Here is a 19455-nt window from a genome sequence, read left to right as displayed (position 1 = left end):
TTTTGCCCCACCTCCCTGGCCAAGACTCTGGTTCTGCTTTGGTGGAGATCACCTTACACCGTCACAAAGAATGCAACCCAATATGGCGAACTACTTGGTCCAGTATTCCCAGATAACTCCAGTTTTTACTATACCCAATCCAACTTCTCTTTCATGGTCAACCAGATCATACCACGGTACGAGTTTGGCTACGGCTTGGCATACTCGACGTTCGATTACCAGAATCTCAAACTTCGAACTCCAGATCGGGTGGAGACGTCGTACCTTTCACCAGAGTACGAATCCTACAATTCGACCGCTCCAAATCCCCAAGGGGGGCTAGAATCACTTTGGGACGTCTTGGCAACTGTAAGCTGCACAATAACCAACACCGGTCCAGTAAGCGCTGCAGAGGTTGCCCACATGTACTTTCACAATCCTGCAGGTGGGACGAAAAGAGTACTACGGGGATTTGACAAGAAAATCATTGGCCCCGGCAAAAGTTGAGATATGCACTTTGACCTCACTCGTCGAGACCTAAGTCAATGGGATGTTCAGACATAACAATGGGTGCTCCCACGGGGCACATACGGGGTCATGATTGGCAAAAGTATCATAAATATCCATTTGCAGGGAGAATTCTCAATAGCTCATGATGGAAAGACGGATTTCCGCTTGTCGAACGAGTCCTCCGACTGACTACAATACTAATATCACCCGGCTTTTATTGAACAGAACATGTCATCTGCTCACAGGTAGGTGTGATGATCATTTGCTGATTTGCTCTGTGGTCCAGCATTTCAACTAGTACCCGAGTGAGATCCACGGCACTTCCCTGCCTATATCGGCAGCACGGACATTCGAGCGTGGGTGAGCTAATGCTCTCAAACGCAAACTCATATTAGATATAATGGTTTTTCTGTGTTTTATGCTCCTTATCGATGTAGTCCTTAGTAGACTGATTCTGAATAGTACTCATATGTTGAAATTTTGCCGAGAAGCAAATGATCACGCTACAAAAAAATCCACAGCAACTGCCACTAATATGTATCGTTAAGTCACTGAACGTTTGACTGCTTTGAATATGTACGACTACTTTCAAAAAAAGACGTCACGGCTTTGATAAGGCCCCGGTCTCAATCATTTTGTATTGAAAACGAGTTCGTATTTTGTCGTATTTACTTTGTGTGATTGGGCTGTGCCGCTCACTTGGAGTTACATGCAAGGAAAAAGCTGCCATCTTGACATGGAAAATGGAGAAGACGGAAAGATAAATAAAGCAACACAGTAAAAGGATAGGTGCCTCATGATCATCTCTCAGTATATAACCACAAGCAGGCCAACCCCGTATACTACCTTGCTAACGTCAGGTAAACCTCAGCCGCCTTTCACTAGCAACACCCAGTCGTTGTCAATTGTCCCCCCAGTTGGAGGGGTAAATGTCAGATTCAATCCCCGCGTAACTTGATCCAGGGGAAAGTATGATCCGTTATTAGGGGCAAACCACCAGGCCTGCAGATCACCCCTGCCGCTGAGGATTCCCGTATTCAAGCCAAAGCTTCGGCCCATGGGCGCAAATACTGTAACCCAATTCGACCAGCGATTTCGCATTGCCATAACTTCAGCATATTCGGTTCTAGGAGAAGTCGTGAGGAGGCTTTGGTCGGGAAGCCGATGCGTGCCTAGATGCTGCTCCACGAATGACCTCAAATATTTCATCTGCCCGCTTGCAGGTCTTTCCATACCTTTCAACCATGTCTCATTGAGACCGACCGCGGCATTGAATCGTGCTGGATTGGCAAACCGCCAGACAGCTTGTTCGCCATAAGTGATGCCGGCACTACCGGCATAGAGAGCATGCCATGCACCATTGCGGACAAAGGACGAGTTCCAACGATAGCTGCCATCCTCATTTATGCTGATAGAAGAGTTCCAGTACTCGTAGTGATTCTCCAGGTCCATGACGGGACGGACTGGCGTTCTGTTATACATTTCCTTGACCGCGACTTGGTTCGCTATGGGTACCCATTGATGCATATAGTCCAAACCGTAGAAGGAATTTGACTTGCGGGAGATTAGTGTTTCTTCCAGGAAGAGAGGTTTAGTGGCGCATACATACCTGGGAACTATTGATGTCGCTGTGGCCCGTCTGCACGCCATCCATTGACAACCATGTTTGATTGCCATACATGGCCGAAGCTGTGCTATCTGGGAAAGCCGAAAACCACACGTTTGTTCCATGGTAGGTCATGAAAGGGTGGATACCGTGGCCTCGGAGCACGCGTGCTTCGGCGTCGTGGATGGCATGCGCAAGCTCATTAAATACGGGCCCTGAATCGATGATCTTCAAAGGTTTGTCCTTTGCTTGCGAGGGTATTCCCTGCTTATGAAACCACCATCTGTGACACTATTAGTGACCCTTCATCTCCAACAACGCTGAGTGGGGGCGACAACTTTACGTACCTGTTACTATCACCGCCAATTATCTTTGGAAGGCCAGCGTATCTCTGTCCAACGTAGTTTCCGAATTCGGCTGCATTGGACGTGTTCAGCACCACTGGTGACCCATGCCAGCCTTCATTGACCCATCTTCCCCATGTCGGTGCTAGTGCGATTGTGATCCCATACTTTCCAGACATTTCGATTACCGTATCAATCCACTCAAAGTAGGGTTCATTGGGCTTTGTGGGGTCGTAGTCTATGAATGGAAGATCCCCATTCTGGTTGGGCACAGTGAGGCCATCCTCTTCCGCGAGAATCGTGCCGTAGATAACATTGAAATTTTTGGCAGCGCGATCAGCCAAGTAATACTCGACTTCTGGGCAGTTCAGACGATGGAATATCTCCCATGCGGTATCAGCTTGCCAGAAGACAGGGTTACCCTTGCTGTCAGTCAACGTGCGTGATGTTGATCTGTCAACTTGAAAAGCCAACGACGACCAATCCTTGGCAAACACGCACGATGTGTGGAGAATATAAAGTAAGAGATATACAGCGTGGCCAACATTCATCATTACCTTATACGTAGAGCAGCAACATGGAGCTTGTTTGGGGTTTGGCTCTCTATTTGAAGAAAGGCATGATTAGTGACTTAATGGTCTGTGACCAGAGTTTGCGAAGTTATTTACTAGTGAACGAATACGATTAACGAGTGGAGCCTTTGGACAACGCCCTGCTGGCTGAACATTATGCCATTAGTCAGTCATTGAAATGGGTGTGTTCAACTTTTCTGGCAGACACTGTAAAGTGTGTGGACCTGGTGGCTAATTATAAATACCATATCACACTTAAGGGATTCTAGCCTGGAATCACACACGCCGATTCATCACCGAAACTACTCATTGCCTTGGCCCGATATGTAACCGGATGTCTGAATGGGACTTGATTGAGAAAAGCCAAAGCAGGTTTGACTTGGGGAACGGAAAGACAAGCATCCCTAAAATGTGGGCCGAGATCCTAACCGTGGGTTAATGAGATCGGATTCAGATTAAATTTAGCTATCAATTGTTGGCTCCAAGGCTAAAATGCATACGAATACGAGAATCGCCATCTGCTGAGAAGTTTGCCACTTTCCGATTCATCGGGTCCATTGAAACCCTGCTTCGTCATAAGCGTGGGTTTGACTTTGGACTAAACTAGACCGAGCTCGCCGGGATTATACATTAAGTGTAACACGTTCCTTGCACATATCGCCCACCTATAAACTAGAATTTACCCGCCATGTCTCATCAGAATTTTCAATATCCCGCGGACGATCCGCCGCCCTATGGGCTAATGGTGAGCCATAAAATGCAAGGTGGAACAGGGGTTAATGGTAAGTGACAACTGACAAAACCTTATTTTTCAAGAGGACGGGCGAATTGATGTTGACCTTGATTCAAAGGCATGTAAAGCCGTAGCCAAGCTCATTCGGCTGCCCGACAATGAGGAACTGAACCATCCGCCAACTACCCCGACTTTGCCCGAGGCGAGATCCGGCTCAACATCGTGATCCAAGTGGTTGGCAGCCGAGGAGACCTGCAGCCATTCCTCACGCTAGGCAATGAACTGCAGAAATACGGACATCGAGTGCGTATCGCGACGCATAATGTCTTCGCTACCTTTGTCAGAGATTCAGGGCTCGAATTTCACCCCTGATATACCTTGGCCTCAGCACCCTCCAGCGATAGATGCAGGTTCTGTTGGAGTAGGAGACGTGACATATTCCCCGAATCAACCTGGGCACCCAAGAACAAGTGCCCAGACGATGGGGGCTGCTTTCGCAGCCAGTGGGAAGAGCGTTGGCAAGTTCGTGGGCTATGGGTATAAGGGGGCGATTGTTGACATCCCGCTGGCAACAACTGAGGGATTGCGAGCCGTACCCCGACTGTATGGTGAGGATGTGAATAGACCTTGGTCCTGTACGGGACTGGAAGCCCGGTGTTGCCGTTGCTGGTAAGGGCTTTTTATACGGTGTCGCTGGTGGCCTTACGGATATCGTCGTTCAACCATACAGGGGAGCCCAGGCTGAAGGTGCGATAGGTGCGGCTAAGGGTGTAGCCAAGGGGACGATCGGTACTATGACCAAACTTTCATCTGGTTCGTTTCCATGCAAAGCTTTGCCTTTCTCTACGAACGAAACATCAGACTAATTGTGCTACAGGTATGTTGGGCTTGGTAACTTACCCTAGGCAAGGGATTTGCAAAAGCATTCAAGCCATAGGGCGGTTAGGAACTAGAAAACAAATTGTTGAAGGACGAGAAAAAGAGGGAAGGTTCATGGCACGGAGGGCCATAACTGGCCATAACTGCGGGTATTGACCACAACGGCGTGATTCGGGAATTTGATGCAGTGAGACGTGGGAAGAGAGACCGAAGATGAAATGCCAGAACGGGTCACATCAATATGTCAACAAAGTGATTTTCCTTGCCCCAGAAGCTTGGTTATCTTTTTTTTTCTTTTTTTCTTTTTTTCTACGGTGAATAGAATCTCCCCGGCCATTGCTGACAACCATGAGTCGTTTTACGAAATATACTGTGATCACATAGTGTGATATAGCTACTGTTAGTACCGGAAGATCACATATCCCGTTGACTTGTCTGTAATGATATATCGCTAGTGCCTCGACCGCGCTAAATTCGGTGACTTCCTTTCATAATCTGACGGCTGAGTATACTAGTCATTTCGCTCCCGTTACATCAACTGCTGTTGCCTGAGACTAGGTTATGGCATGAACAGGGTTACAGGGGTGACTTAAGCACAGGAATCGCCTGCAGTTGGATATACTGGTACGATACAGATATACCAAATGAACTCCTAATGCGAGTACCAAGTTAAGTCGCCGAAACTGAGCCAGACTAATAGGAAAATGGAGCTTTGAGCGTTCTCAGAAATGCGGGAAATATGGTTTGCTTTCACCACCTGGCAAGGGATAGGGCTGAACAAAGGATTTGCTAAGCTTGTGGCTGACGAATAGCGATTCCCTGTCATCCGTATTCGTACACTAACAACGGTGAATCTCGGATCCATCGACCCATCCAACTATGCAAATTGGCCCCTTTGTACTCAATTGCGGGAACGGAATCGCATGTCTCCGCTAGTTCCAACATCCATCTAGCAGCCATTCCACACAAAAAATAGTAGAATATACAATGTTTGGATCGCATTTGCGGGTGACTAACTTGCACATTGGAAACCCTTTTATTCCCGTTTTCTGCCTCTTTCCAAGTATCGGTTTCAATTTGAAACTATCTAGACTTTCGCAACCTCTTCCACCGAGTACAATCAATAATATCACAGTCTCCAGCAACATGTTTGAGAGCCTTTTCAACATTTTCAAGCCCTCAAGTCAAGAGGCAGCAGCCCAGCAACACTATGTTGAGGGCATGACGACGCAGAAATTTTCTAGCCCGCCCTCCCCTGTGGCAGAAAGAGTTATCGACCAGCAGCCTGTAAGTATCACAACACCCATTCACCCCCTGGAGGCGCTGACTAAATTTGCTTAGAGTGTCCCCGATCAGATGCAACAGCTGCACTTACGTGGTGGCGGTGAAGGAGCAGACATTTGCTGTGGAGTGTTAGTAGAACCTTGCCACTAATCTTCTGGAAGTCAGTCTGCTGACTAAAACCATAGTTGCACCGGGCTTCTCTGCTTCAAGTGCTGCACCTGCTGCATCTGTTGTTGATGGAGTGGCCAATACCAACTCAGCAAGTTCTTAGTTTTTCTTGAAAATGGTATATCTATGCATTTGACTACATACAGAAGGAGGGCTGGAACAAATCTCCGTGAAACCAAAGGGTTTTGACAACATAATGACAATATAATGATACAGTTCCATTTCGACAGTCTTCAGAATCATGGACTGAGGTCCAGGGAGTCTTAACGTTCAGTGTTGCTGTTGAGATCCCGCATGGGTTGTGAAGCGAGTGGAGCCTGCTGCAACTATGTCCAACTAGACAGGGTGTTCAATTGTCCATCCTAAACACGGAATTATACAGGAAAATGTATAAAGCAGGCTGGTATGCCATGGCCCATTACAGGTTATTCAACAGTAATAAGCAAGAACTCAGCTTGCATTTCATATAAACATAGCGAGATGACATTCTTTGTATTCGTTGCCAGAAGAACCGGTAAATTGCGAACACCTGTTCGCTTTGCTGGCCAAAGTCAGGAATTTTCACACAGTTGTTCCATACCTGATCAAAAACGTGCAAGAGGTTGGACTATCAAGCGTCCCCGCTGTTGATTGGATCTGTGATCCCAGTGCGCAGCATATCAAACCCCCGGAGAAAGGATGGGTTTGGAAAACTGCACACTGAAAGATCGGCTACAATTGTACGATAGGCAAAGACAAAAACCTTCCGATGTATTTTGCCAAATCTTTCGTGCCGGGGTCCGAGTCATATCAATCTTGTTCGGAAGGGCAGCTAGGGGGGAAAGTGGATATCGTATTCGTACTCGTACACTAACGGTGCCGAAAGTTTCTTTCAGTTTACGAACCCCCTAAGATCTTACCGGCGATGTCACTCTCCTTACAGTATTACAATGGGTCAAGCTACTATTTTAACTCCGTTTTCATGGCCATACTAGGGCCTGTATAGACAGACTCCACAGGGCTTTCTGATCGCGCTCAGTTTCTGGCGGCTTTTCAGATCTAGCCTTTTTCCATGATTCCATCCTAACTTGTGGGTAATTATTTGAGCGGGCCACATGAAGTCACAAGTCGTTTTGCGTTCTCCATCATTATCTGTCACCTTTGGTCTCCAATTCAGATTTTCGGCTTGGCCATAGGGCGCTTGGCGTGGTTTATCCATGGTATATGTATTCTAGAACGCCTGTCTTATTTTACAATAAAGCCCCTACTCAGCTTTTGTCTTGATCTATAGTTACTGCCCATTACTGCAGTTATCAAGTTCGCAATTGTTAGTCACAGTATGAAGGCTATTTTCATTTGCTTGTTCCACTTGTTTGCTTTTCTCGCTTTACCTACTGTTCCAGTCAACTCAACACAGCCGCGGTTGTCACTACAATCTCCCAGCGAAGATGTAGAAAGGCTTGTCACCTGGGACGAGTACTCGATTCATTACCAGAGCTCGGGCTTGCCTACAACGACAGTCGCTGGACACAGTGTGATCGTAAAACATTCAACAACCCTCGAAACCTTACCACGCCTACTTCGCTGTATGCAAGCGACTATGGCTACCATGCTGGCTCGGTTCTTTATCGCGGCCATTTTGTTGCAAACTGAGATGACTCTGTTCTTCGCCTGTTCACTCAGGGAGGCTTTGCCTACGCGCACTCCGTGTGGCTCAATTCTACATTTCTCGGCTCCTGGGCTGGAAGCGCAACGATACAAGCAAAGAATCAGACACCGAAATTCCTAGGAAAGTTAATGAGAGGTGCCCCATATGTGATCACTGTACTTGTCGACAATATGGAGACTGGACGCGAACTTTTATGTCAATGAGCAAACGATGAAAGCGCCTCGGGGGCTCTTAGACTACAGCCTCTCCGGCTACCAGAGCAAATCTGCTGTCACTTGGAAGATCACGGGGAATTTCAACGGAGAGAAAACCGTTGAACTCAGTCGGGGCCCTCTTAATGAAGGCTCCACATTTGCTGAGAGGCAGGGTTTCCATCTTCCTGGAGCCTCTTTTGAGATATGGCAACGTAGGGCTCCTCGGGATGGTCTATCCCAACCTGGTGTGGGACTTTTTGCCACAACGTTCAACCTAGATTATCCTTACGGGTATGATATTCCTACGAGTATCGTGTTTACGAATACCTCAGCGGTCGATGATCCCAGAGCTCGGGGTCTGTTTCCGATACAGCTCTTCGTCAATGGGTGGCAATTTGGAAAGTATAGTATGTTCAGGCTGGCAAAAGAGTCATCTCCAACGAGATGGATGCAGTATCTATGGAGGCGTTCCGGTATATGATCTCCCATTTGCTATGGTCTAGCAATCGTGCAGTTGTCGAGGGAGTCAATCAGTTTATCATCCACGGTCAACCTTACAGTGGCAAATACTGGTCAACAACATGGCCAGGTTACACCGCTTTCTCATATTTCTATTCCGAAATGTGGTCAGATAAACAGCCTGCATGGAATCACGGTTTCTCGAATGCCCTGGGGTATATTGGCAGACTCCAATACAGCCAGCAGACAGGCAAATTGAGAACGGACGTTGCTGTTTATAATAAGTCCGCGACAGATTTCGCATTTGCATCTAGCTTGACAAATAGTACGGACATCATTCATAATGGTAAGCATGACATAAAAACTTACAGGTTACACAATCGTGAAGGGAACTAATATTCGCAGGGTACAGCTACAGCTATTTCGCCTGACAATTTTGACCTCCCGCATGCATATGTCCGACAAGGGATTCTTGCCCCAGACGGCCCTGCCTATAAGTCACTTGTTATCCCCAATACCGCCAATGTTACGCTCGGCTCAATCAACAAACTTTGAACATTTGCAGAGAGCGGATTTCCGGTCATTTTGAGCGGTGGAGATCCATCCTACTATATGACTGGCGCCGCAAGCGAGAAGGAAAACTTCACAAGGGCAATTGCCTTGTTGAAAGAAACAGACAATATCTATAGTGTCGTCAACGGAGAGATTGCCGATCAGCTCTCCTCTCTGAGTCTGGATCCTCAAATCAGAGTACAATCCGACGGTACATGGTACACAACCTGGCGTGAATCGTTGAATGAGCATATGGACTTTGCTTTCATCTTCAATGATAGAGAGGCGAGAGGCCAGCTCAGGACATGTCGAAGTATCCAGCGACAAAAGGCCGCATGTATGTAACATGTGGACAGGAGATATCATTCCGGTCATCAATTATCACAATGCCGACGACAAAATCGTTATTCCTCTACGCCTGGAATCAAATCAGACAGCACTAATCGGATTCAACGGAGAGATACGAGATCGGTCCAACTCAATTCTCCAGGGCGTTCAGGTGCCTTCTACAGTTCTCGGGCACAAGTACAGCGCAACTTCTTCACAATTAGTCGACCTCCATGTTGCTGCTGGAGGACCCGGCATCCCTGGTAGCAAGAATCACAGTGCATTCTAGGCCCGCAAAGCCGCCTCCAGCTTTCCAATTACGAATTGGTCTCTGACTGCGGAGTACTGGGCTGCCCCGACTAATATCTCTAATGCTTCACTGGTTGCATCAAAGTACAATACGACACATCAATTATCGTCGCTCGTGTCCTGGACAGAAATCCCTGGATGAGCAAACTCCTCCGGGGCCAGTTACTATAGTGCTAGCTTCAATTGGCCACCACATACTGGCTCGGCTGATGGGGCATACGTCGTTTCCCCCAAGATCACACACGCCACCACTAAAGTGCAAACTGTATAGCTTTGGCCAAGTAGACTGGATATCTCTGATATTCTATCTATCAAGGATGATTGAGCCATCCCTCTCGGTCGGCAACCCATGCCCCCATTGTAAGAACATGTGTGTATAACTGGGCTTCTAAACTCTCAGAATATTCACAGCCGTTAACAGGTGATCTCGTCAAACCCATACACGTCTGAAGATACTCTATGCTAGAGCTCTTACGAACCCGGATATCCAATCTTGATTGAGTCATGGTAGCAATGCGACTTTTGCGCCGTGCTTCGTGGTCAATGAAGCAGAGCGCGAAATATCCCCACTTGCATTCGTCTTCTACCAACGCACTATCCCCACCATCGGAAAGCCGCTTCTCCCATTGCATGCTCATACCCCGGCTCAATCCCTCGCTACTGTGATCATCTTTGATAGTAAATCGGTAACGAATTTCGGGCTTTGCATGACCTGCTGAATGTGTACTGACCCACCACGTACATTGCTCATTGCGAAAGCTTATCGTCGATGCTTGCGCCTTATCGCGCGTTGAATGGCACATCACGGCCACAGGATCTTTCTTGTGCAGAGCTGGATGCTTCTCACGATGTTTCCCTGATATTTCAAGTTGTTTGCCTAGATTACGCGAACTGATGGTGTAGGGCTCGTCGTAGGTTGCATAGCTGTCGCCTGACCTCAACTTAGGACGCTGGTGGAAATCGCGCGTCAATTTCGATTTGCAAATTGATGGCTGCCATATTTCCATGACTGGACGTGGTCGGTCTTTGTTTGTGAGTTGTTGAAATTGTAGTAAGAGTTTAGGGATCAGGCAAAGTGACGATTTAGGTGGTGGTCGTGCGATCAAAAAGCTCGCTTGGATCTTGCTCCTTGTGGGTACTGGTAGTGCCCTAAAACCCAAAGTTAGAAATATAGCTTTGAAGGAGCATCTTTGGTGGTCGCTTACAGCTCGTCACTTTCTCCATCGCTTTTAGCGTCCATGAACGCAGAATTGGGCTCAAGCAGCACAGAAACCATAATGACTGCTTTGATTGAAATTGTAAACTCTGAGATGATTTCGATTTCTGCTTCTTTGTAGATGGATGTTCAAGGGGTTTTGTACCGATACTTTAAATCCCTTTTTTGAGGTCGGCTCGTATTCGTTTTACCCTCACTGGCCACACTGCCACACTCCACGCGCCATAGGTACTCACAGCTTTCATGACCGAAGTTATACGACCCAAGGATGCGGATAGTGCCTCAAGTGTATTGTCGAGATGATACTCGCTGGGGTAGCTTCCAAAGTTCGGCATTAAAGAATTTTAGCCGTCGATCACGCCAATTATTGGCTGGACGCGGGTAAGGAGTTAGTGTACGATTACGACTCGGGTAGCTGCAGAGACCCGCACTATGAAACTTTGGATGTAGCCTATTAACTTTTTGCGTTCGGCAGATTTATGGGGCAAACCATAAAAAGTCTATCATGTTCGTACTCGTACACTAAGATGAAACGGTCGAAGTTCCAGATTCATAAACCGATGCTTATTTTTTGGTTGCTCGGGGTTTCCTCGCTGCTTTTATCATCAATGTCAATTCGACTATTTGACTTTTCATCCAATTGTCCGTGGATAGTTGATATTCGCATATGGAAAACCAAATTATATCTCGGATCCCTGTCACTTTCTAGTACTGCCTGAGCCAACGATCGGGGATCCCCGTAATTGTAGGAACAGGGACCATGTAGGCAGTTCAATCGGCAATTCGCTTCTTAGAGACCCAACTGTGCAGCCAATGGCCTATTATACCTCATTAACTCATCTCGATGCTATGAGGACCTCGCTTTGTGCCGCATGTATACTTCTTGATACATTTAACCAACTTAAATTCACTTGTCATCCGCCCTTTAGTAAAAGATGCGCCCTCTATCAGGCATTTAGCATAAATTTCCTCTTGAATATCTAATATCTCAGAGATATCGCACCTGACCATATTCTCGACAGCCAACAGTGCATCAGGAAATTGCCGTAGTTTCGATATCAAACGTTGAAAATCATACCCAAAGAGTCGTAAACCAGCGCTAACGGCAACTCCCTATATCGACGCCCCATTATGTGTACAATGTGCTAGGAAGCCCTGCACATTCTATATGTTGCCAAGGTTTGTATGCAATGAAATGCATCAACGCTTTCACGCCTTCCTGAGGTAGTATTACAAGAGAGAGCCAAATGTGTCCAGTTCCTGTGGGGCTTTACGTCGTGTGTTGTGGGTGCCAATTGGCAAATAGGACAAGCCTTTCGCTAAAAGAGTATCCATCTATCTTGTTCAATGCTTTGTTTGATGCGCCCACGCCTTAGGAACCTTCCTCCCTGCCAAAGTGGACAATACTCCATAGTTTATATAACCTTCTATAACGCGCAGGATGCATAACTGACAAACAGAAGTACACAAAAGATTTGATCCACAAAGTTCACAGGCCAAATTAACTCATATCCTGAAGGTTAACATATGTTGGGGTTTTCCCAAGCGCAGCGCCATCATTGAGCATTTTGTACGGCTTCCAGTAATGGAACAGTACCTGTACAAGAAGCATAGGAAGGGTATCAAAAAGATACATATAAGCTTCATGCGAAACGAGATAGCCATCGTGTCCTTGCAAAAACTCTACTACCCGATATACACACCGGAAGATGATCAAAGCAGCCATCAGGAAAAGGATGTGCAGGAGAGTCCCCCAAGGGGCCCCAAGGAAGCCTCCTTGGGTTTGACGAATTCGAAGCGCAAACTTCACAGACACAAAAAGGAAAAATCCAAAAAAGAGTAGCTGAAAGAAGAGACCGAAAACAATCACTTTCTGTCCAATGCTAGACAGTCCAGATATAGCCATAAGGCCTCCTCCACTGCACTGTAAGAGGAATGCTATGACGTCCCCGATAACAAAAATTTTGGTAACTTTTGTGGGAGCAATGGCGGATAAATCGGGACGCTTGGTGCATTGTACAATACGTCCGTACAACATGTAGATCGTCGCTGCGTAAAGTGAAGGAGGAAGGAGGATCAAAAGTGATTGACTTATGTACGGAGCGAGGCTTGCTGGGCTTTTGGCAGAAATAGCACGGCAAATGTATCCCGCAGCCATCACTAATGTGCGTCAGCAGGGTCCGAGAAGAAAGCGAGTGTGGTACATCGCAGAATGAAAAGGGTACTGACTAATGGAGCCAATGATGAATGCGGTAAAAAACCAGGCTTTGGCCTTGAAAAAAGCGTGCCAAATATGAACTGCTGCGCTAGTGGCAAAGACTAGTGCAAATATCACACTTGCAGCGACACTCGGATCATAGTTATAAAGGGCAAATCCATCATCATCTGCCATTGCCGAGCTGCGTCTAAGAGAACGAGTCGTCAACGTGGGTGATGGATAAAGGAAGAAAAACTCTAACTCGGGTGCCGGACGTTTTGCAAATTGCAAAAGAGAAATGAATGAAGCCAGCGTCAAAGGAAGTAGCTTGATTTAGATGAAGATAACGAAATGAAATTCACAGAACCAGGTTCGAAATCGGCAACCCGGGCTATATATATGCACAACATAGGAGACCAAGCAGATCCGCGCTTGTTGCCCAGAGAGAATCTTAGTTCTATCTAGCTGACACTATGGAATGTCTATCTATAATTCCCACAGAAGTTGTTAAATTTAGATTACGAATACGAAAGCATTACTACCAGTACGGAATACCCCTGCATGTATACCACTTTCTACAGTCAACGGATGGGGCAAATAACGGAAGAGCCTCGGAGAATGCTCTGCACGTTACAGGTTGCAAGAGTACGAATACGATACGGTAATATTCGATTTCCCCGAAAGTCAGTCTATTGGCAATGAAAATTTCACTGTATAGCATCCGTATAAGAATAGTATGGTTCCTTATACGGAATGGCTGCCATAAGGAGTAATAGGTTTCTTTGGCGCCCATAGCACCGTTAGTGTACGAAAGCATACGAAAATGGACCAGACAAAATTGAATTACCTGAAGGGAAGAATATAAGATCAAACGCGGCCGTACGATTTATTGTTATCAATCCCATCTTTCATATCCCCTGCCCCTGTCTGCCTTTTTACAGTTATAATAAGGTAGCAGTCTAGTTGAAGGGAAGATGTCGACTCAGTCTGGCAACGAAACTGCAGCATGGGCTTATTATCGATACTCCCCATCCCTAGCTGCGGCTATCATTTTTACTGTACTGTTCGGTCTGACCACGTTTGCTCATCTTTATCAGCTGGCCAGACATCGCACATGGTTTTTCATTCCGTTTGTCATAGGCGGATTCTGTAAGTGCATCTCTTGGTTCCCTTCATCTCTGAATCGGACAATACAACTGACATGATGAATTTCCTAATGCAGTCGAATGGGTTGGATATGTTGGACGGATCCTATCTAGTAAAGAGAGCCCCAATTGGACCATGGGCCCTTATATCCAGCAAAGTTTGCTCCTTCTGCTTGCCCCAGCACTCTTTGCCGCTTCAATTTACATGATACTGGGCCGAATGATCCTTCGTCTCGATTCAGAGAAGCTCTGTATCTTTAAAAAAAAATGGTTGACCAAATTCTTTGTCGCCGGGGACGTTTTATCTTTCTCAGTGCAAGCAGCTGGTAAGCACAGAAATCCCAGCGTTTGATTTTCTAAGCAACGAAGCAAGTTAACCGGCATATGCGGGACTGCAGGTGGGGGAATTATGGCTGGTGGCTCTTGGGGTGCGCTTCACTTGGGTGAAAAGATCGTCGTCGCAGGTCTGATTATCCAGGTTCTCTTCTTCGGCTTCTTCATCATCACAAGTGCTATTTTCCATATTCGCCTCCGCAAATCACCAAGTGAAAAGTCACTTGCGATCTCGGGTACATGGGATAAGCACGTCATGGTTCTCTACATTGCCAACATTTTGATCATGATTCGTTCCATATTTCGCACGGTCGAGTACGCCATGGGGAATAATGGATACTTGCTCCGCCATGAGGTTTTCTTGTATGTTTTCGATGGATTGTTGATGTTCTCGGTCATGCTATTGTTCAATTTCATCCACCCCAGTGAACTACTCGCCATTTCGCGGGGGAAGCATTCGTGAGTTTATATACGTCTAGCGTTATTAATCACTGGGCTATTTGTTGGGTCGTTGCTGTTTAACTTTTTTTTCTGTTCAATTTTGGGTACAAAGGGTTTACGCGCAATGAAATATGGACATAATTTGAGTATATTCGCGAAGCCAGGAGCGGTTAGGTGTGCCGATGCACCTCCTATCGCTTGAACCTATTGCATTTTTCCCTTTAAGGGTAATTGGATTTTAGTTAATCCAAGTGATCCACGTAACGCACTGCTATAAAAGGCTAGGTATTCTGTTCACGCTATACAGGCACTAGTTACTGGTAGTGGAGCACAGTGGAGCACACATTTAAGGCTGTGAAAATCTCTTAGCTAGATAAAATAACCTCTTTTGGTATCCATGGTCTGCAATGACCATTACTTGGATTTCAAACCCCACTTGCGCTTATTCAGCAGTTATATTGAATAAGCCTGAACCATCGAAATTGATCCAAGCAGAAACTAGAAACCCCGAACCATGGAGCTCGTGACTGAAAGGGGTAATTTTGATGCCTGGATGTCCACGTTGAATGACTTAGGTAATGTAGATCTCATTAGCCTACATTATACATCAGGCCCGACTGCCTGATCGCTTCGTTACGTTTCAAGCTTGCACAGCCACACCTTGAGTAATCCCACTTGACTCGTTTTTGTCACTCTGGATAGCTTTTTCATTTTGACGCGATTTTGCCATGCCGTCACGACGGTCTCATCGCAAATCCCGCGACGGGTGCATTCCTTGCAAACGCCGACGGGTCAAGGTACGCAAACCTTGTGCTTCGTACATCAACTACGCATGTAGTGTCTTGTCCAATCACTGACAGCATACAGTGCGATGAGCGCCGCCCTGAATGTATGAATTGCATGAACCGAAACACTACCTGCCAGTACGCCTCAGAGAATTCCGTGACGTCACCGCGCTCGAATACCTCTCCTTGCTCATTGCCGATCCATCCCCTTCTTGCATCCGCTCAGACACACTCGACATCTATTCAACAGGATCATACATGCATACCAAACAACCAGGCGGGGGGTGCAGGAAACCTTCCACAAACTTCAGATCTTAATATTCGCGACATGGAGCTGCTTCTCCACTGGTGCTCCTCGACTTACGCGACGATGGCGCATACCAAAGAGGTTGAAGATGTATTCCAATTTCTTTTGCCCACAGAGGGCCTGAAATATCCCTTTGTGATTCACGGACTGCTAGCATTGTCTGCGCTTCACATCGCACGAACAGAGAGCCGAAGTAACAGATCGAGTTATTTCTCTATTGCTTTAGAGCATCAGAATCGTGCACTCGCTTTATTCCGGCCTAAAGTCCTTTCACTAAATAGCGAGAACAGCCATATCGTGTTTGTATTTTCCGGCATACTCTTTCAACTGGCGTTCGCCATGTCGCCGTCTTCTCCATTTGCAGACACGTATGACCCCATTCGTGATCTTCTTCAAGGGTTTGATCTATGCAGAGGGCTCCGCGAAGTGATAGGCCTCTCATGGCACTGGGTCAAAGAAGGGAGAATTTCAGACGTGCTGTTACGCGTGGATGACAACAAAAGATGGCCTCTTTCTGATGTAATCCAGGAAGCTTTTTCAAACCTAAAGCGTCTCAACGAGAATCGTGGAAAGGAAATCAGCACTCACGACACAGGTTGCTATGCCTCTGCTATTGACTATCTGACAGACTTGATGGAAATATACCAGGACAAGCCCCGTAGGGTTGAACTGGCATTGAGATGGCCATTTCAACTCACAGACAAGTATGTGGACTTGCTGAGGGGACATGACCCAATGGCACTCGTTATCCTAGCACACTATTGTCTCATACTTCATCATTCCAGACACCAGTGGTGGATGGAGGGTTGGAGCTTACATCTGGCCCGTTCTATTTGGAATCTTCTTGACGAGTATTGGAGGCCATCAGCGATCTGGGTTCTGAGAAAAGTGGGACTAGAGGTGTGAATGTAATTGACCATCCAGGTCTACGACGTTTTTGAAGTTTATTAGACTGGCAAGTCTTTGAAATATGTCCTTAAAGTAGCTAATGACTGGACTCAATTTTGTCTTCAGCCGGGAAAATCAGCAGTGAATTTTGACGGCCATCAATTCCGATTGCTTATGTTAGTTCTACATATAATGAACATTTTACGTCCATTTCTGAGTCTTTTACCTATTCCAAGCATGAAGACTACTCGCATCAGGTGGCAAGTCAGTGCGTAGAAGTTTGCGGGTGCCGATAAAAAGGGAGTCAGACAGGAAAATGAAGAGAAAGTGCGCCTACAAAGCTGCGAGGAGGACGAGCGGCGTTTTATAGATGGAGAGAGGTGCCGGTTGGCAACGGTAAAAGCGGCCAGAGGTGGTACTAAAGGGGCAAGGGCGGCAGGACGGCGGTGCAATGGGAGCCGGTACTGGCCCCCCGCTCACCGTGTCCTCGTATAATCCTTAATTAAATCAGAAAGCAAAGAAGACTATCTAATTAACAGGGTAGCTATGGGTATCACCACTAACTAGCACACAACGCCTATATCGGACGAATAATTCCATTAGTGCCGTTTCGGCATCTATAAAGTTACATGATAGTGAGTATTATAAGACCAGCGCCCTTCCTTCGTATAAAGCGTGAATAATTCTCGACTGCCTATTACTAATATAAGAGAGAGCTAAAACCCATGTAATTATTAGATATGCATCATCGCATCATAACACGCGAAATATCTTACTGGATGAATATGGCATGTGGTGAATGGCTTATGATTCACTCGAAGAAGCATCGCACACACGATAGCACATAACTTACGTGTAGTGATTCTATGGTCTGTCTTAGTGAGATAAATAATAGATAGGCATGATAGGACCGAATGTGGCTTACGAGGGTGATTTGGTGTACCCGATCGAAATTAAAACGGTCCTCTTTTCTAAGATTCTCAGGGATTAGTGCGACTTCAGGGGGGTACTTTTTAAGGCCATATCCATGATATTCTGTACGCTAGGGAGAGGAGGTAACTTCATAGAGTCTCCCTGGTCCCATACTAGGTCCACAGGATGTAAAGGATACATTTAAAGAAGCCCTTTACTCAGTTAAGGTTCAAAGAAGTACGGGTTTAATTTCAGAGTTCCGTGTTTCTCTATATCTAAGTACACTTAAAATACTTAGATTCTAAGCGCTTATAAAGTTCTAAGAGAATGGACGTCAGCCTTAAGATCATTAACTTATTAAAAGAGGGACCGGAGAAAGAAATGCGGTTAAGCTTGAGATAAAGTCATGTTGACGAAATGTAATCAAGTGAATACAGAAGAGTAAAGGAGAGATAGTATAAGAGGAAGAACCGGCCGTGTAGATACTTCAGCATTTAAGAACTTCTAAGGTCAGAGAAAGTTTAGGACGTCATTTCAATGCGGGTTAGAATGATGGATGCACTACCTCGGTCTCGATCCACGGATCTACTTATGTTTACCTGGGTAAGTGTTTGATTGATGGAATCTTCCAGAAGTGGAGCCACTAGTTGATGCTTTATACTATCTCGTGATTATAAAGAAAGAGAAACCCATGTGGATCAACTAGAACAATCACACTAGGTAATAGGGGAAAGGAACTGCTAAAAGAAGAGATAAGCCATGAGTACAGGCAGATAATGGATGAGCTGAATATAACGAGTTCGCTCAGTTTCCAATATCCGCTACAAGACCGCCCAGGTGTAAACCAAGTCCCTAGCGTGTTGCTAACGAGAATTTCGAGAATATCAAAACCCAACGCAGGCTTTTTATTGTGGTTATGGGCGGAGACGAAGTACAGCATTACGCAGTAAGGGGGAAGAGAGGCGAAGGACAAGAAAGAAGGCCTATGAACTCTGTTTTCTTTGCTCCTTTCTTTGGTTTTCTTATATTTGTTGCATCCATGGGCTGCGCCCTTGCTCAATGCACTCATTTTCTTATCTGCCCTGAGGGATCATTTGAACTCGTTCTTTATTGTAAAGGCAAATTTGTGCAAAAGTCTCGCTAAGAAAGTCTGACGATATTCCTAGGTACCACTTTATTGTCATCTTTCTTTTGTCTCCTTCTTTGGGCCTTTTGAATGATCCTTCATTCTCCGGTCTCTCTTCCTGACTACATTCTATTCAAGAATACATAATATTTATTTATTACTTAACTCAATATATATGATTTTCAAAATATAGTGTGTTTATCTACCCCTAAATCAGTGATTAAAGTTATAAACATGCTTACACCTTCCTACCTTCGGGGGTGCTTATGAATATCTTATTCTACGAACTCCTAAGTAGATTGTGCCAAAACCCGCGAATGGGTAAGAGATACCAGCCCGCAACCTAACCCGAACCCCTTCTCGCCCAGCTTCTCGCCCTATCTATAGCGCAGTCACCCTTCTCAAACCTGGTTACGCGACTTTAAAGCGGCATTCAGCCAAACTCGCCACCATATCACTTCCAGTCCTTGCATTCTATTTTCCAATCCCACACCTCTCTCGATACATACGACCATAGGGTGTGGAAAACAGGGCTTCCCGT

At 46.0% G+C, this 19455-nt stretch overlaps 8 protein-coding genes across 8 annotated transcripts; 6 read left to right on the top strand and 2 right to left on the bottom strand.

The window, feature by feature from the left end:
* Nucleotides 1-1356: 1356 nt before the first annotated feature.
* Nucleotides 1357-2990, bottom strand: N7447_002552 (uncharacterized protein; the record flags this gene model as incomplete). Its single annotated transcript, XM_057226827.1, has 3 exons — nt 1357-2043; nt 2099-2378; nt 2443-2990. 3 exons carry the CDS (start codon nt 2988-2990, stop codon nt 1357-1359), a joined length of 1515 nt encoding a protein of 504 aa, XP_057090843.1.
* Nucleotides 2991-3699: 709 nt separating this feature from the next.
* Nucleotides 3700-3970, top strand: N7447_002551 (uncharacterized protein; the record flags this gene model as incomplete). Its single annotated transcript, XM_057226826.1, has 2 exons — nt 3700-3793; nt 3828-3970. 2 exons carry the CDS (start codon nt 3700-3702, stop codon nt 3968-3970), a joined length of 237 nt encoding a protein of 78 aa, XP_057090842.1.
* Nucleotides 3971-4066: 96 nt separating this feature from the next.
* N7447_002550 (uncharacterized protein) lies at nt 4067-4779 on the top strand (the record flags this gene model as incomplete). Its single annotated transcript, XM_057226825.1, is given in 3 exon segments — nt 4067-4352; nt 4369-4557; nt 4622-4779. 3 exon segments carry the CDS (start codon nt 4067-4069, stop codon nt 4777-4779), a joined length of 633 nt encoding a protein of 210 aa, XP_057090841.1.
* Nucleotides 4780-5769: 990 nt separating this feature from the next.
* On the top strand, nt 5770-6178 carry N7447_002549 (uncharacterized protein; the record flags this gene model as incomplete). The annotated part of the gene is made up of 3 exons (XM_057226824.1): nt 5770-5910; nt 5965-6007; nt 6093-6178. 3 exons carry the CDS (start codon nt 5770-5772, stop codon nt 6176-6178), a joined length of 270 nt encoding a protein of 89 aa, XP_057090840.1.
* A 1755-nt stretch (nt 6179-7933) lies between these two features.
* On the top strand, nt 7934-9544 carry N7447_002548 (beta galactosidase jelly roll domain-containing protein; the record flags this gene model as incomplete). Its single annotated transcript, XM_057226823.1, has 4 exons — nt 7934-8324; nt 8432-8722; nt 8942-9139; nt 9285-9544. 4 exons carry the CDS (start codon nt 7934-7936, stop codon nt 9542-9544), a joined length of 1140 nt encoding a protein of 379 aa, XP_057090839.1.
* A 331-nt stretch (nt 9545-9875) lies between these two features.
* N7447_002547 (uncharacterized protein) lies at nt 9876-10840 on the bottom strand (the record flags this gene model as incomplete). Its single annotated transcript, XM_057226822.1, has 2 exons — nt 9876-10713; nt 10770-10840. 2 exons carry the CDS (start codon nt 10838-10840, stop codon nt 9876-9878), a joined length of 909 nt encoding a protein of 302 aa, XP_057090838.1.
* A 3111-nt stretch (nt 10841-13951) lies between these two features.
* N7447_002546 (RTA1 domain-containing protein) lies at nt 13952-14918 on the top strand (the record flags this gene model as incomplete). The annotated part of the gene is made up of 3 exons (XM_057226821.1): nt 13952-14126; nt 14200-14448; nt 14521-14918. The coding sequence occupies 3 exons, from the start codon at nt 13952-13954 to the stop codon at nt 14916-14918; spliced, it is 822 nt and encodes a 273-aa protein (XP_057090837.1).
* Nucleotides 14919-16327: 1409 nt separating this feature from the next.
* On the top strand, nt 16328-16894 carry N7447_002545 (uncharacterized protein; the record flags this gene model as incomplete). Its single annotated transcript, XM_057226820.1, has 2 exons — nt 16328-16692; nt 16774-16894. 2 exons carry the CDS (start codon nt 16328-16330, stop codon nt 16892-16894), a joined length of 486 nt encoding a protein of 161 aa, XP_057090836.1.
* Nucleotides 16895-19455: the final 2561 nt, after the last annotated feature.

The sequence above is a fragment of the Penicillium robsamsonii genome (assembly GCF_028829455.1).
Source record: "Penicillium robsamsonii strain IBT 29466 chromosome Unknown utg000001l_segment0_segment0, whole genome shotgun sequence".
NCBI classification, from domain to species: Eukaryota; Fungi; Ascomycota; class Eurotiomycetes; order Eurotiales; family Aspergillaceae; genus Penicillium; species Penicillium robsamsonii.
This window is presented reverse-complemented; position numbering and strand designations above follow the sequence as displayed.